Genomic DNA, 16,149 nt, shown 5'->3' on the forward strand with positions numbered 1-16,149 from the left:
GCGGTGCAGGGATCTCAAGACTTCAAATTGACAGAGACCCGGTCCCAGGGTCCCATCTTTGGCAATTGTCCAATCGCGGGGCGCAAAAGGCTATTAGTACTTGCTTTGTTGAGCAGGCGGTGAGACGACGGCTGGGCAGGAAACATATGCATACCGGCCAGGGGCAGTCCAATCCGAATACGAATTCGAACAGCTAGTAATACTTAATACACCTCCTACCTTACGGATAAGTTACAATAGCTTAATTTTTACCCAGCACGATCTGATAGACTGACAACACGCCTGAGCCTCCGAGGCGTCTTCCAGATTATTCCCTGATGTGGTTGGACCTGGGCACCCGCCACCTGCCTGGATTTTGGGGATTCACACGGATGTCTATCGCCATCAAGCCGCGTCAATAGTCGCTCTACTTGATGATGCATTTCACGGTTATTTTCATACTGAGTTCCTCGCTTGAAAATCCCCTGTAGGTTTCCAGGTAATACTCAAGACAACATCCTCGAAGCGATCTCCGGGGCTTTGGAGCCGATCACCTCATGTTATACTAGGTAGACTAGAAAGAAATTCGGCCGGGAAAAATCTCTCTCTCCTTTCGGTGCTTTATAAATGCACAATACATAGTATTCACGATAAGGTACCTTGATATTCCAGGTTCCCCATGTGGCTCTCCATGAGCAAGGTTGGCTGGGAACATTCCATATGATACTCCGTATGGTGGCTGGCGAAACTTCCGAGTGTGGCGCATGTCACGTGGTAGAGTCAGCACTCATAGCTCGACGCCACAATTCTCGGTACGTACTCTGTACAGTAAGGCAATATTGTGGGTAGTGAGTAAACCCTGCGCGCGACTGGGCCCGCGTTCAAGATCGCTTCCTAGTTGCCTACGTAGTTTGCGAGCGACACCACGATCCTTCGCTCGCCACGCTGAACAATCTCACGATCTGAATCGACAACCACCTTCAAATTACGATCCGTACTCTAGGAGTTTGCACCGCTTTGCGGCTTTCGAGGCGCCATGCCACCCCAGATCAAACAAGACCTGAACCGCTCAGGCTGGGAATCGACCGATTTCCCTTCTGTTTGCGAAAACTGTCTGCCGGAGAATCCTTATGTCAAAATGTTGAAGGAAGATTACGGCTCTGAGTGCAAATTGGTACTGCCACCTTCCCACCCCACTCTGCTCAATATTCAGCTTTGTGCTAACATTGTCCGTTGCAGTGTACGAGGCCGTTCACCGTCTTCAGCTGGAGTGCTGACCGAGCCCACGGCCGAAAGAAGCGAACGAATATTTGCTTGACCTGCGCACGCCTCAAGAACTGCTGCCAGGCATGCATGCTGGATCTTTCCTTTGGGCTACCCATCGTGGTACGCGATGCAGCGCTGAAGATGGTAGCCCCTGGGCCATCGTCCGACATCAACCGGGAGTATTTTGCGCAGAACAACGAGCTCGCCATAGAAGAAGGTCGCGCGGGGGTTGAAGAATACGAGAAGACGGACGAAAAGGCCAGAGAACTCCTGCGAAGATTGGCTGCGAGTAAACCGTACTTTCGAAAGGGCCGCACCGTCGAGAGTGCCAATGACGAGGTTCAAGCAGGCTCCAGCTCGAGCGGTGGACCAGGTGGCAATCCAGCCGTCGGCGCCGGTGTCGGTGGACCAGGCCCGATTCGAACCAGGGACTCGAGAGCTGCGGCAGCTCTGGGCGCGAGGCCGGGCAGGGCGAAGCAGGCTTTTCCAAGCGCTGCACAATTGCCTCCTGGACCACAGGATTGGATGCCCCCGGCCGACAAGAACATCATGTCCCTTTTCATCACCGGGATCGAGGATGACCTCCCCGAGCATAAGATCCGAGATTTCTTCAAAGCGCACGGCAGGCTTAAGAGTCTCGTTTGCTCCCACATGTCACACTGCGCATTCGTCAACTACGAAACGAGAGAGGCGGCTGAGAAGGCTGCCGCGTCATGTCAAGGTCGTGCTGTTATCGCAGGATGCCCGTTGCGTGTACGCTGGGGTGTTCCAAAAGCAATTGGTACGATGGACAAAGAGCAGCGTTCACAAATGCTCATGGACGCTCGACGAGGGCAGGCGAACGCGCGCAGAGCGGATGGCAGGGGTGGAAGAGGGCAGGTCGCAGGTCGCCAGGACGCAGGAAACGCCGCCCACTCGACAGCTGCACCAGTGGTTGCACCCCCACCAGGCGCAGACGATGGCGCGCAATATGCTAGTCTGCAGGGCGACTGAGACGTGAGGAATATGGACAATCGGGTAGCGTTTTGGGGGAGTTTGGGCGTCATTGATTTCGTCAGGATTTGACGACTGGAAATCGGGATAGAGTGGAAGGCTTCATACCAACTGCCTGGGTATCATGTGTTTAGTTATACAGAATTACAGCACAATTACAGGCATCTCTCCTATGCCATACTCGCCTCGACGCCCTCCCTTCAACTACAGCCACACCCGCCCATCGTTGCCGAGCCGCCGCCGGCCGTTTTAATAGAGTCGTTGTCCCCACGTTCGGTGTCCTCGTGAATGCGCAACTCTGCAGAGTCATCCGTCAGCATCATAGCCAGCACAAGCTACAGCTGTAGGAACTTACTGAAGACGCGAGAATCATCCTGCTTCCCCTGGACCACATTTTCTCTCAGGATCTTGGCAACATCTTCCGCTTTCTGGATGGCGGAGCTGTATGCAGGGTCTGTCGACTTGAGTGTTGCTTGATCTCTAAAACCTTGCCGTATCTGCTGCTGTGCTGCTGTGAGGACTCGGTCGTCGCCTACGAAAAAGACAATGTCAACAATAGGAACTTGAGAATATGCGAGAGAGATACAAACCCTTGAATGCGATTCGCGCCGCGCGCCAGAGTTGTCGGTAAGCAGGCAGAGACATAGTAAAAGAAGTGAAGGTGTCAAGTAGCTTAAGAGACAGAGAAGATACGAATTGAGTAAGTTTCCTTACGAGCGCATGTGTTTCGGGGAGAAGACGTGATATTCCAAAGATGAACAGGGTGCCGTCAAGGACATCGGCTCAGGCATTCGACACAAAAATGTTCCCGGCATCCGGAGAATCTTAGGTACACACCCCTCCAGCCTTAGCGCCACCCACACCTTCTCCAAAGAAAACTCTACCCCACGTTCCTGGAATTCTTTTTTTCAATTTCAACGACGTCCTTGCTCTTCAAGACACGCAAGCCTCGATCGCGATAAACCAAGTTATTCGCATCTACCGGAATGGCTTCCGCAATCGTTGTCCCCCACGTCCTCCCGGTCGTCCCCGAGGGATGGTCCGCGGAGAAGGACTTCAAGACCGTTGGCAAGGTCTCTGCTGCTACTCAGCGAAGCCTGGAGCCTGTCGGCCCTCACTTCCTTGCCCACGCTCGCCGGGCCCGTCACAAGCGCACCTTCTCCGAGGATGATCGCATCCAGGCTCAAGAGGCTACCAAGAATGTCGAGAACGAGGATGACGGCGAGATCAGCGAGGCTGAGGACCCCATGATGCTTCAGCGCGATGCCAAGGACTGGAAGGTAAGTGACTGCCTCTCATGTACAAGCCATTGCGCCCGTAGCAATTGACGACTGACTCCCGACTTCCACAGAACCAAGACCACTACCAGGTTTTGGGTCTCACCAAGTATCGCTGGAGGGCCACCGAGGACCAAATCAAGCGCGCCCACCGCAAGAAGGTTCTCAAGCACCACCCAGACAAGAAGGCTGCCGCTGGTATTGTCGACGACGACAGCTTTTTCAAGTGCATCCAGAAGGCCACAGAGGTTCTCCTGGACCCCACCAAGCGTCAGCAGTACGATTCAGTCGATGAGAAGGCCGAAGTCGACCCTCCCACCAAGAAGCAGCTGGCCAAGGGTGGCAGCACATCCTACAAGCTTTGGAGCAACTGTTTCAAGGCCGAAGGTCGTTTCTCCAAGACCCAGCCGGTACCGACCTTCGGTGACGACAAGTCCTCCAAGGAGCACGTAGAGGACTTCTACAACTTCTGGTACAACTTTGACAGCTGGAGAACTTTCGAGTATCTGGATGAAGATGTGCCAGACGACAACGAAAACCGTGATCAGAAGCGCCACACGGAACGCAAGAATGCCAACGCCCGCAAGAAGAAGAAGGCCGAGGACAATGCTCGTCTTCGCAAGATGCTTGACGACTGCTCGGCCGGCGACGAGCGCATCAAGCGCTTCAGACAAGAGGCCAACGCTGCCAAGAACAAGAAGAAGTTCGAGAAGGAGGCCGCTGAGAAGAAGGCTCTCGAGGAGGCTCAGGCTAAGAAGGAGGCCGAGGAGAAGGCTGCCAAGGAAGCGGAAGAGAAGGCCAAGGTCGACCGAGAGCAATCGAAGAAGACCAAGGAGGCAGCAAAGAACGCTGTCAAGAAGAACAAGCGTGTTCTCAAGGGCTCGGTCAAGGATGCCAACTACTTCACGTCTGGCGAGCCTTCCGCCGCTACCATTGACTCTGTTCTCGGTGACGTCGAGCTCGTCCAGGGCAAGATCGACGCTGACGAGATTGCGGCCCTGGCCGGCAAGCTCAACGGCCTCAAGGTGGCTGACGAGATCAAGGGAGTATGGAGCGAGGAGGTCAACAGATTGGTCGGCGCTGGCAAGCTCAAGGATGGCGATGCCAAGTCTCTGACTCAGTAAAGGAGGCTCATCTTTCAATGAGCTCCGACACGCCAAGCTTGGTATGGCGCGGCGGGCTAGCAGCGTAAAACATGATTAGACGCAATAGAATAGAGAATGAATGTCGGCTTTCAATAGATGACCCCACGGCTTCGTCCTCTGAAACGTCTTACGCCAGTTACATCTTGTGAGTCGGAGTGGCTCGGTATGTGTACTCACTGCCTTCGGATCATGTGGCTTCCTACTTAGGGGGTTACATTACGGGCTTCGGTCCTAATCCACAGAGATAGACGGGGCGTTGCTTTTCACGATCGAGACCGTCTGTTGGCCAGTCGACAATAGAAAGTTCAGCCCTTTAGAGGAAGCTGCCACAAGGTTGTTCGACGGCTTGGTCTCGATGAAAACACGGTACTTGCCTCCTGCCCCGCTGTCGTCTTCGAGAATATACCCAGGCTGATGCCTCGTTGTCAGTGTTTCCACCCATCCTAATTCAGACATCATGGGATGGGGTTCCGGGGGTTCGGAGATGCCGTGACCCTACAGCAACAAAGACGGAGCAAACAGACAACCTTTGTGCCAGTCATCCCATTCATTGGATCATAGCCCATCCCATTTCGTTGGATCCCGAAGGCCGCGTCTGGTGTCGGTTATTTGACGCTATCCTAGGTCAGATCACAAGGCTGAAGATGAAGATCTTGTTTCTTGCCAAGTATCGACTAAGTTAGGAAGCACTTCACTGATTCCCCAGACCAGGTTTGCGGAGCCACTGACCTTTAGGGGGGCGGGAGGGAGGCTTCTTCTCATATTGGGAAGGCAGGTACCTATGCTCCGTTCCCCATCTCTTTCCTTGTGATTGTCTACCTTAGTACCTTATTGAATCAACTATTCCCAGCTGCGTATTCGTCTTCCGAGGGTCATATATCATCTCGCAGTGAGAGTCACACGGGACAAACTTCTTCTCTACCATGCCACGCCCTACCCCGTCACCAAGCAAACAAGCACGCACCACTCATTTTCTTGAGAAGTTTCCCTTGCCACCGCGTCGGCACCAGCAAAATTACACGGACTAGCAATCCCTTGAGATTCTATTTTCACTACGATACCAACTCATCTTCAGATCTCGCCAAACACGCCTTCTTCAGCAACCGCACCTGTCGTCGCCCTTCGCATCGCACCTTCCCTCTTCCGCAGTCACATCCCACCTCGACCACCCAAACCCGCGGCCACAGGAATTCAAGCTGCCATGTCGACGATTTCTAGCAGCCATCCGGGTGGCGCCAACTGGGTCGAGCAGAGCAACAACCCGCTACCGCAAGTGGTCGTCTACTCTGCTCCTGAGGCCGTGAGCATTTCGATGAATAACCTCGGGACCGGCATCGGCAGCGACGGCACCAAGGACGGCACCAAGGTTCACGCAGGCGAAGATGACGCCTCGGAGAATGACGCTGAGCAAGGCAGCCCTCCAGAGCCTCCTCCTGGAGAAACGTCGCGTCTTTGGAATTGGAAGACAATGATCGGCATCTGCATAGGCCTTCTCATCCTCGCCATCGTGGTTCCTCTCACAGTCACACTGTCCACCAAGAATCACACCTCTGGTCCAGATAAGACCGAGAACCTTGCTACTTCTTCTGCCTCATCGCCATCGTCTTCCCCCACAACTACCTCTCTGACCTCGCTCCCAGCTCCATCCTCGACTCTCACGCCGGTAAGCAGCATGCCCTACTCACTACTTGCAGCATCACGTATGATGGGCTGTGTTTTCTTCAGCATCTAATCACTTATCACAGGCCCTCGAGTGCGTCGAGTCCAAGTTCATCCGGGAAGTCAACTGGCTCGGTATCGACAAGGGTGGCGGCGGTTGGCTGTACAACTTGTACCCAGCCAAAAGCGCCCAGGACTGCTGCACAATCTGCCACCTTGAAACTTCTGACGGATGCAATGGATGGCTGTACATACCGGAGAACTCATCGACGCCATCATGTTCCATTATCCACGGCTTCGACGGCCCGAGCGATAGTGACTCCTGCCCGAAGGGCCGTCCAGATATCGTCTTCACAAAGGCTGGCAATAAGGAGAGCTATGGTGGACCAGGTCCTTGTGCAGGCTCAGTGCGAGGATGAGAATCTTCGGATAGATAAGTCGGATAAGACTTAAGTACAATCACTACATCTAACTTACGAATGGGTATGTGCTGGACGAGGTTTATGAGCACCAGGGGACACATGAATACAGGGATTACAAGGGCGTCCGGATGTGTTGGCGTTTGCTAGTTGCAGGATACCCCTATAGAGGCAACAATTGAGACATTTCACACTCGTCATTCTTTGCAACAAACATCTGTGCCGCATCCCATTTACTCCATTACGCCGTGCACTGTAAGACGGGTAGTCGTTAAGAAGCCCTCGACACCTAAGGAGGGTCGTTCTTCGTGAGCGGCATGTACAGTCAACTCCCCTAAGACAGGGACGACAGTGGCAAGACAAAGTTAGTGACATATGTTTGAAGAGAACCCAAAAAAAACTAGCGGTATGGCAAAGAAGCAAAATTGAGATTTTGGCCGAACAGCAACTACCTTACTCTATGGAATCGTCCACTTCTTTTACATACTAATAACATACGCTGAGAAGTTGCACATGACCAGCTTTCTGCTGTGCCTAGAAGAGATAATAGACAGGATATCTTGTCCGGGATCAATGTCCGAAGGGGGTAATAGAGGCATCAGGGCTGTGGCAGCGTGGACTAGGGACCACTCACATGAACCCTCTTAAACTACCCATGTAAGTGGGTGGCTTAACAGTCTGCCAAATCCGAGGTTATCAATGGCAGTCAAGGCAAGTGAGTAATAAAACGGGATGCCGGTCAACGCACGACCAGCCGCCTCTTTGTAACCATTACTATCAATATAACTCCCAAAGTCCGCCATCTAAAGAAAAGTATACGAGGAATACATAGGAAAGAATGAAGGAATTCTAGTAATAGTAGAAGTAGAAGTAACAGTAATGATAAGAATAGTAGTACTCAGAATAGCAGCAATAGACATGGTGATAATAGAAGTACAGCCACTTATCAGATGTCGAAGCTCAATGGACCACTCATTGTTCCCCGCCATCTAGCTAAAATATAAGGAATAGAGCCACGTAGCCCAGCACTTCCGAGCCCTCGGTATTTAACACGGACACGGTCACGAAGCTTCGCGATTTTGCCGTGCGGCATTCGAGGCTCCGGACGAAACGTCATCGAAGAAGGTCATAGTTGCAGTACGCGAGGACTATGTCGTTGGAAAATACCGACTTCTGTGGAGTACATTTGGGCCGCCACGACAAGATAATAGTAGAAAATGGGAAGCAAGAGATTGGCTGTCAGTGATACAAGAGTGATTGCGATACGACTTGACGATCCTCGGAACAACGCTCAGGGCTCATAATGTGACGTCCGTTTCAATGACGCTGACTTCGGAAAACGTCTCGAAGGTCGCTTACTTGACAGGCAGCCGGCGAAGCCTTCAGAGAATGCTCAGATAGAAGCACAGCCGTTGGGTGCTCAGTCATGTTTCCGTGGGGCTTTGACGCGGCTCTTCGTCTTGCAGTTGCCGCCCACGCCGTCATACGTAACCACACAGTCCTCTATGCGGTTCGAAGCGATCAAAACGCAGGCCTGTGCCTCAACCGAACGGCTCGTCCCATCACTTCAAGTATTTCATGCAAGCTAGGCAGTGAAAGATTCTCTAGCACCAACGCCAGAACGGCTCACCCATGACGACTAATGTGATTGGGCGCTGACTGCCAAACCCAGAAGATCCTTAGGGTGCTGATTCACAACACTACTGGGCTGTGTCGGCGGAAAACAATGGAGCAAAGCGTATGGAAGTTGGGATATGGTCATTGCCGATTACTCTCGGCCCCAAACAAGTTCGTGATTTAGGTTTTAGGAACAAGCTCCTGCGCTCCTGTGCTCCTGCTCGGCGGAGCGTCGAAAACCTAGTTGATCAAATTGCGCGGTCAACTTCTCCTGATATCCAATCAACTTGATGTGATGAACAAGGCAATGCCAAAAGCTCCATCGTCGCTGTCATCGACGATGGAACCAGAACATACGTCAGAGGATAGGATCAGAAGGATGAGAAGAGAAACAATCACCAAAGACTCCTGCCTTGATACTTGTCCGAATCGCGTATATAAGTGCTCGCAACGACCGCCTTTTAGAAGGAATGCTATAATTATCACTCAGACATCGCAGCTACAACATAAGAAATCCCCTCGACAAACTCATATACACTAGTCTCAAGACTTCACCATACTTTACAATCTCTCAGCAACCCCAACATAATTCAAAATGAAGACCACATTCATCGCCATTCTCGCTGCTGCCGCCGGCATGGCCATCGCCGACAGCCTTGACGTACCCGACTGTGCGAAGCAGTGCGTCAATGATGATATCCAGAAGAGCGGCTGCGCCCAAGATCAGATCAAGGACTGCTACTGCCAAAAGGCCAACGTCAACTCACTCGTCAACTGTGTCAGTGGTGCTTGCAAAGATCAGAACGACCTAGTCAAGGCTGCCCAGGCTGCTCAGAAGGCATGCCCACAGCTCACAGGTGGCTTCATTCCCGGCACCAACAACGGAGGTGGAAACAATAACGGCGGCAACAATGGAGGAAAGAACTAGGCTTCGTCTGACTTGGCTTGTTAATACAAACCGCTCTGCTCTCTTCTTCAAAGCTTGGACTTAACTTCTCAATAAAATCAGCACCGAAAAAGATTTCCCTTCGCGCATGTTCGGCTACCCCAGTATCTCTCTTATGCGATGCACATTCCTCCTATGCAGCACCATGATGGGTTGAGAATCAGAGGTAATGGTTCTTGTCAACAGATAGATAGGTGTGTGATAGTGCTGGGTAGTCGTCATGGTACAATAATTCTTCTCCTTAATTTGTGGCGACCTCGCACCGTAGCCTCTGAAATATTGAGTGTCTGTGGCCAACTGGAAAGTTTGATACTCCATCATGTTCGGCTGATTGTTGTTGTCTCGGTGGCTAACGACACATGTCTATCTGTAGATACCGGTACTGCGAGTTGCCGCATTGCTGTTGGCTGGGTATCATGCGTTTGGTATATTATCTACTTACCTCTGATCACAAGAGTGGAATTCTGCTGTATATATCATCATAAATCTTCCCAATCCATCCGTCCGTTGAACCACCCCTTGCTATGATTCCCAATCCCCCGGCAGCCCAGACGCCGGCCGCTGCCACAGCGGCGCCGTGAAGCGCCCACCACGCTCTTCTCTTCCGCCGTCGCACCTTTTTGTCTATCACATTGCGTCCACTACCACTCCACCCCATAGCCGTTGGCGCCAGGCCCAGCCATTTTGCTGCGCCCCAAACCATATGTCCGCAGCCTATTGCGAGAAGACCGGTGTACGCAATCCACGAGATGATGGGATGCCGGGCAAACCCATGAGAAACGAAACCCAAGCCAATGTTCGAGCTGTCGCCGTCAACTTGCAGGGGGAGGATGCGATTGATGCCTGCATGGGCAGCAAGAAAAACTGTGAAGATGTAGCCAGATATAGATATGTAGCTGAAGGACGGCCATATCCTGCTAGCGGAGTTGACGCTGTTATAGGTCAAGGCTCGTGATGTTTTGCCGGTCTGGGCTCGATACAAAGCGTACATGCCGGGTGTGTTGCCTCCATAACGCTTCAGGTTCTGAGATCTGCGAACGAGGCGAAGGGCAAAACCAGAGGCGATGTGTGCAACGATGGGCAATGCCACGAGAAGCGGTTCCGTGAGGGATGTTTGGTATATTTCTCTCGAAAGTAGCAGGTATGCCTCGGAAGCTGGGACTGATCGCGCAAACAGTGGTATTATGGAGGTGTTGACAACGTGAAGTGAGGTGAAGACCGGTACCAGGTAGGAAGAGAACTTCTGGATTCGTGTCACTGTAAAGTTTGTACGCATTAGCCAATCTAACTTCAGTGCCATTGGAGGTGACGGGTCTTGTCTCTGCATTCGCATTTGACAGCTTACGGTAAAAGATCGCGCTGTGACCACTGCCGCTTAAACCGGGCGCAGAAGAAGTCGACCTGAGGGAACCAGTGCTATTCTCCAGGACATCTTCAGGCAGGGGAGGAAGATCTTTGTCAACGTCGGCCGGTGGTGTCTCGATGGGGGACGGATCTAGTTGAAGGAGCGATATGAGAGTCTCTTCCGACGGCTTGGAGTGAAGAGATCTGGACTCCATGGCTACGCAAGCGCCGGCACGACTGAGACCGGCTCTTTGAAAGCAGACCAAGCGCAATTCGAACCCGGGCTGTATTGAATCGATATTCGGGAGGTGAAGTCAGAATTGTCGGATAAAGATTGCGATTTGTTTGGTAGCCTCCAGGTGTAAAACCAGGCAGCTGATCAATCCTCGGGACGTCATAGGTCGAAGTTGCAAGGGACCAATTTCCGCGTCTGGGCTTGCAGGTTTAGTGGACCTGGCGGCAATCCGGAGAGCCGCAATACCGTCGCGCAACCAGCTTTGACAAGGTACCTTGCCTTCTCGGCCCTTGTCTTACCTTCGCTGACTCGTAATCATCAGTAGTATTGCTTTATTTGGGAAGCATCACAAAAATTCCCTTTGATTTCCTCTTGAATTTTCCGAAACTAAGACGTAGTTGGTGTTCTTGTGATACATACTATCGAACGGCAGGATGTAAGATACGTTGTACCTGTGATGTTCAGGGCCTGCTGCGGCTCCCCGCATAGCGTTATGGGTCCAAGTTGCTGGGAGCGGAACATGCGCGCTCGACAATAACCAGCCAGCACTCTTAAATGTGATGCTATCTTTTCCCCATACCCACCAGTCCTCACAGAAGCTCGTCGCCCCCAATCGGCAGCTCTTCGCGATCACAAACCTGCAAATATGCCTCCGGTAAGAGAAATGACAATGTTCCTACCTGTTGATCAAATTCCTGATCCATGCTACTTTCCTAGCGACACCAAACACTACCCCCGGCGCAGACCGCTGCAGCCCGCGAAGCTCTGCAATCTTTCTACTGCAGCCTCTGCTCAAAGGGATACTCTCGCATGAATGACTACGAGGCGCATCTCGGCAGCTATGACCATAGCCATAAACAGCGACTCAAAGATATGAAGGCTATGGTTCGCGATCCGAACGCCGGCACCCGAGCCCGAAAAGCCGAGGCCAAGGCGGATGGCCTCGTCAGCATCAAGCTCGCCAACAACGAACAGCCACAGCAGTCTGCCGGAGGCGGAGGTTTTAAGAAGGGCGGTTTCAAAAAGTCGGGCTTCAAATCGGCATTCGCCCCCGTCGACGCCCCGAATGCGCCAGACGCCCCAAGGTCAAAAGCCGGCCAAGCCCTAGAAGCAGACAGACTTACGAACGCACGCGAACGGGATGCCCTTATTGAGAGTGATACCGATGACGAGAGCTACGAACATTACGACCCGCGATACCCCACCGAATGAAAGCTCAAGCTAAACGCAGATCATATAACATACGCAGTAGAGCAAAATAGAGCTTGGTTGGATACCGGAGCAAGCCAAGGCCTTGAGGCTTTTCGACAATATTTCCTTTCTATATGGTCTCGCAACACCATGTGGCGAATCCTGAAACCATCCGTTACCCTTCGTATCGCTGGCCGTTGCCTAGCCTCGCACCGCAAAACACTCTTGAATAACAAGATCGTGTCAGCGAGGTCACAATCGGCAATCTGGACTCATTCCGGTGGGAATGCGGCGGCCCGCTCCCGGCCGTTCCTCCTCAGCCAGCTCAGTTGAACTGGGACAGGTCTTCTTCAAGCAAACCCATCATGTACTGGCTACCCGAGAACCAATTGCCTAGTTGAGCATTTTGGAGAGTAGGCTGCGAAATGTCGCTGGTGTCCATACCCTGAGCAGGATACTCCGTGGGCGGGAATCCTAGCGCACTCAGATAGACATCAAATTCGTCGTTGATGGGGCCACGCTCATTTGATTGCTGCGACTTGCTCTCCACGTACAAAGTCGCCACGTTACAGAGCATTGAACAGAGCTGGTGAAGCTTCTCCACCGGCTCCGACATGGCGCACGCGGGTCGAAGGGAAGCAACGAACTCATTCAGCTTCTTCAAGTCGTCAGCGCTGGAAGTGTCGATGACGTGGCAGAAAAGGACGAAGAAGGGCGTGAAAGGAGTGAGAAGGATTGCCCTTGGAACGGGTCAGCATGGATCGTGGTCAGAGTACTGCTTCAACTGACCAGTGAATATAGACTGCTTTAAGGTGCCGCCCTTCCTCGGCAATTCTTTGCATGCATTCAAGGTGCAGCTGCATGGCAAATCGTGCCGTGTCTATACATTCCTGAGAAAATCGTGTTGGCGAACCTTCGGGCGCTGGCAACGCCCTGTAGATGAGAGTTAAAGTAGACTGAAACGTCAGTTCGTCGCCTCGCAGATGTATGTCCAAAATTGATGACGCGTTGAGGGCCTTGAGGCCGAAAAGAGCCTGTTCCCGTACATGCGACGCAGCGGCCATGATCGTCTTTTGTTCGTTTTCCAGGCGACGCACGGTTTCGATGCGCTCTTCCTGCGACTGGCCCAAAGCAAGAGGACTGTATCTACCGCGGAAGTTAGCTTGATGGTTTACATCACTGGAACAGAGGAGTCGAACAGTTGTTCATAAACTCGGTGTTGGATCTCAGCCTGCATGATCCATGTTGTTATGACGAGACCCCATGGATCCGCAACCATGGTGTTGTCGACTCGCCGCGGCAAGGTAATGTCCCAGTCCTGTATGACCGATGCCCTCCCTGTTCTCAAAGACAACGTCTTATCGAGCATGTACACATGCCAAAACAAAAGCGTCTTGATGTCCCTGGGCCCAGCGCTCTCACTCCTGACTTGCGATACGCGGTGGTAGCCAAGCGTCTGACACAAGCTTGCAGCAGTCGATGTGAAAAGCCACGCGAGGGATGCTTTCGAAACATCCACAGCATAAACGGCCTGCAGTCACTGTCAGCTGTATAATCTACAAATAGGCACACAAAGATTTCTCACGGACCGCCAGGAGCAAGGCTTCTATGCTCTCGATCTTTGCAGGGAGCATCAAAGGCAAGGAAGCTAGAGCCATTTCGAGGTTATTTTGACACATGTGTTGATACCTCTCATATTCTTCCCGCGCAGTCGCATCGGATGCCAGGTACGCTTGTTCCATGAACAAGTAGAAGAGCGCACCATTCACTATGATGAAGGTGGTATCAGCAAAGTTGTCGGTGCAGAAGTACACTCTCCGGCAGAGCTCAGCCAGATCATCAACATCGAGGAAAGAGCATGCGAGTGAGAAGATGCTGGGAGGAGAGACTACTGTCATGTCAGCCTCTTGAAGTCTGCGAATCAGAAATGAAAGAACCTTTCATGTGCTTGAGCAAGGCAACGACGGCGTTCATGGGCGGCATGGGCAATTCAGGCAAGCCACCCGGAGGAAGCGGCTGTTGCGTACGGAACCGAAATTCTCGGTTGGAAGAAGCCTTATTCTGCATAGCGACGATCTGTCGGAGAGAGGAGAGCGCCGCTTGCATGTTGGGCGCCACGTCCTGGAGCGAAGTCCTCTGCACGGCGTCTTCGATAAAGTCGCTGGCGAACATGGTGTGGGCAGTCAACGAGAGGTCGCCCTCGAAAGCTGAATCCGAGTCTGCGCCGTCGTGGGATAGGACAGAAGCGTCCCCGATAGTCGAGGCTGAGGGGGTCGTATGTCTGGCCCTATTGGCATCCCATGAATGACCACCTACGCCGGGAGGGTTGTTGCTGAGGCTCCGCAGGAGATCCTCGATATTCGAAAGTCGTTCCTCGATTAGATCAATCTTTTTCTCACTAGCAACAAGAATGTCAACATTGCTGTTCTGTTGCCCAAGATTTCATGAGTTGGATAGTATCAGAAACAGTGCCGGTGAACGCAAGACGATGAACCCAGCCGGCATTGGTTTTATGAAATGAGGTGTGTTACTCAGAAAGGGGACAAACAAAGGCAAGGTGAACGGCGTACTATTGAAGGGAGATGAGCACGCGATGTCTCTGCTCTTTTGGCTTTTGACCAACGCCGTTTGAGCTGCAGGAGCGTTGAGTTATACGGCAGTTGGAACATGGCGAACTCTTATCACAACGGATCTGTAGCGCAAAGCCAAAGCGTGCGTCCTCTGTCAGCAAACCCGGAATTCAATTTAATGCGTGGGCTATACCTCCTTGGCGCGAGGTAGGAGGGGGAAGGAGGGGCAACGGCGGGCAGGAAGAATGCCCAGCTCGGCGCACTCGATCGAGGCCTGGTGAAGAAAGAGTCACGAGTGGGATTGGGGGCACCGACTTTACGGGTGCGACATTGATCACACTAGACGACAAAAGAATTAGAGTCAGTACTTGGTTCTAGCGGACGAGTTTTTACTGGTGAGAAGGAGGTCTGATGGATCTTGTGAAGCAAAACAGTCTGAATATGGATGTATGTGACATACAGCTCGACGGAGGCCCTGGTCATCGGGGCCCGCGGACCGGGAATCAGAATCCATGTTCTTTATGAACAACGCAGACCCGACACTACAGCGTGCCTAAGCCGTGCTTTGCGCGGTATGTGCCAGTGTGTGCCAAGGTCTGCTCTGAACTATTGGTTCGGAAGGCGATAGGCCAAGGCAGGGCCCGTAAATAAGGCGCTGCAGGGCAGTGATTGAATGGTCCCGGAAGCCGAGAAGTCGGGCGGGCAGAGGAGACGACGGAGTGCTTGTTGCGTCGGAGATGCAGTTGGCTTTGCGATACTTCCTTCAGACCGAGAGCGAGCGAGTTGCAGTACGAGTGGTTGGCAAGCAAGAGATAATTAGTTGAGAGGAATGTGGAGTGAATGGAACCGACAGTACGTACGGTAAGGGTGTAGGTCTGGGTCATGGACACTGGGAAAACACGGATCCTCCTAGGTGGTCCGTGAGGAAGGGCTTACAAAGAGCGAGCGAGTGAGTGAAGGATGGAGAGAAGAGCGTGAGGGATAGTGAGAGGGTGTGTTTGTGTGCGGGAGGAGACGGGAGGGGTGTAAACTATGAATCGAAATGCGGCAATGGCAGCGGCAATGCAAGTATTGGAACCGATGAATGAGCTTATTTCGTCGATCCTTGGCGTATACAACGTAGCTGTGGCAGTGTAGCTCGATTACGAGGAATCTGGAACGGTTGAGCTTTGGTAGAGGATAGACTTGACGGCTTAGGCTGGCGGCCCGGGGTTGAGATTTGGATGAATGTGAGGCTGAGGTTTGAAGTCTCCTAGTGTAAAGTGAGCATCGGTGCTCTGTACTGTACGGTAAGATAGTTGAGAAAGGGCAAGGCTCACTAGCGACCCCTCTCCTCTACTAGGTGTTTACAAGTTGGGCAAGGTACGAAATACATTTACATTGGTTGCTTAATCATGCTGCGCAAGCCTGCCCAGGCGGACCTAGGCGACCAATGAAATACGGTATAGGACGTGGTACTGATCTTGACGGAGCATACGTAAAGCGGCACATGAAAGTCACCGCCTTCT

General features: G+C 52.4%; 8 protein-coding genes across 8 annotated transcripts; 5 read left to right on the plus strand and 3 right to left on the minus strand.

Annotated features, from left to right (window-relative positions):
- Positions 1–1,015: 1,015 nt before the first annotated feature.
- Positions 1,016–2,238, plus strand: BDP81DRAFT_388675 (uncharacterized protein; the record flags this gene model as incomplete). The annotated part of the gene is made up of 2 exons (XM_060587161.1): positions 1,016–1,153; positions 1,219–2,238. The coding sequence occupies 2 exons, from the start codon at positions 1,016–1,018 to the stop codon at positions 2,236–2,238; spliced, it is 1,158 nt and encodes a 385-aa protein (XP_060451821.1).
- A 200-nt stretch (positions 2,239–2,438) lies between these two features.
- BDP81DRAFT_305735 (uncharacterized protein) lies at positions 2,439–2,883 on the minus strand (the record flags this gene model as incomplete). Its single annotated transcript, XM_060583200.1, has 3 exons — positions 2,439–2,536; positions 2,594–2,770; positions 2,829–2,883. The coding sequence occupies 3 exons, from the start codon at positions 2,881–2,883 to the stop codon at positions 2,439–2,441; spliced, it is 330 nt and encodes a 109-aa protein (XP_060451822.1).
- A 250-nt stretch (positions 2,884–3,133) lies between these two features.
- On the plus strand, positions 3,134–4,780 carry BDP81DRAFT_477399 (DnaJ domain-containing protein). The gene is made up of 2 exons (XM_060594817.1): positions 3,134–3,518; positions 3,590–4,780. Exons 1-2 carry the CDS (start codon positions 3,225–3,227, stop codon positions 4,637–4,639), a joined length of 1,344 nt encoding a protein of 447 aa, XP_060451823.1. The 5' UTR covers positions 3,134–3,224; the 3' UTR covers positions 4,640–4,780.
- A 1,081-nt stretch (positions 4,781–5,861) lies between these two features.
- On the plus strand, positions 5,862–6,738 carry BDP81DRAFT_456621 (uncharacterized protein; the record flags this gene model as incomplete). The annotated part of the gene is made up of 2 exons (XM_060593194.1): positions 5,862–6,323; positions 6,406–6,738. 2 exons carry the CDS (start codon positions 5,862–5,864, stop codon positions 6,736–6,738), a joined length of 795 nt encoding a protein of 264 aa, XP_060451824.1.
- Positions 6,739–8,950: 2,212 nt separating this feature from the next.
- Positions 8,951–9,283, plus strand: BDP81DRAFT_307107 (CFEM domain-containing protein; the record flags this gene model as incomplete). The annotated part of the gene is made up of 1 exon (XM_060583335.1): positions 8,951–9,283. One exon carries the CDS (start codon positions 8,951–8,953, stop codon positions 9,281–9,283), a length of 333 nt encoding a protein of 110 aa, XP_060451825.1.
- Positions 9,284–9,749: 466 nt separating this feature from the next.
- BDP81DRAFT_456623 (uncharacterized protein) lies at positions 9,750–10,860 on the minus strand (the record flags this gene model as incomplete). The annotated part of the gene is made up of 2 exons (XM_060593195.1): positions 9,750–10,558; positions 10,647–10,860. 2 exons carry the CDS (start codon positions 10,858–10,860, stop codon positions 9,750–9,752), a joined length of 1,023 nt encoding a protein of 340 aa, XP_060451826.1.
- Positions 10,861–11,526: 666 nt separating this feature from the next.
- BDP81DRAFT_456624 (uncharacterized protein) lies at positions 11,527–12,092 on the plus strand (the record flags this gene model as incomplete). Its single annotated transcript, XM_060593196.1, has 2 exons — positions 11,527–11,535; positions 11,598–12,092. The coding sequence occupies 2 exons, from the start codon at positions 11,527–11,529 to the stop codon at positions 12,090–12,092; spliced, it is 504 nt and encodes a 167-aa protein (XP_060451827.1).
- Positions 12,093–12,396: 304 nt separating this feature from the next.
- On the minus strand, positions 12,397–15,155 carry BDP81DRAFT_305465 (fungal-specific transcription factor domain-containing protein; the record flags this gene model as incomplete). Its single annotated transcript, XM_060583177.1, has 8 exons — positions 12,397–12,811; positions 12,861–13,217; positions 13,271–13,602; positions 13,661–13,959; positions 14,009–14,469; positions 14,642–14,792; positions 14,953–14,980; positions 15,102–15,155. 8 exons carry the CDS (start codon positions 15,153–15,155, stop codon positions 12,397–12,399), a joined length of 2,097 nt encoding a protein of 698 aa, XP_060451828.1.
- Between the last annotated feature and the right edge of the window lie 994 nt (positions 15,156–16,149).

Source organism: Colletotrichum phormii, assembly GCF_030913505.1.
Source record: "Colletotrichum phormii strain CBS 102054 chromosome Unknown BDP81scaffold_1, whole genome shotgun sequence".
NCBI lineage: Eukaryota > Fungi > Ascomycota > Sordariomycetes > Glomerellales > Glomerellaceae > Colletotrichum > Colletotrichum phormii.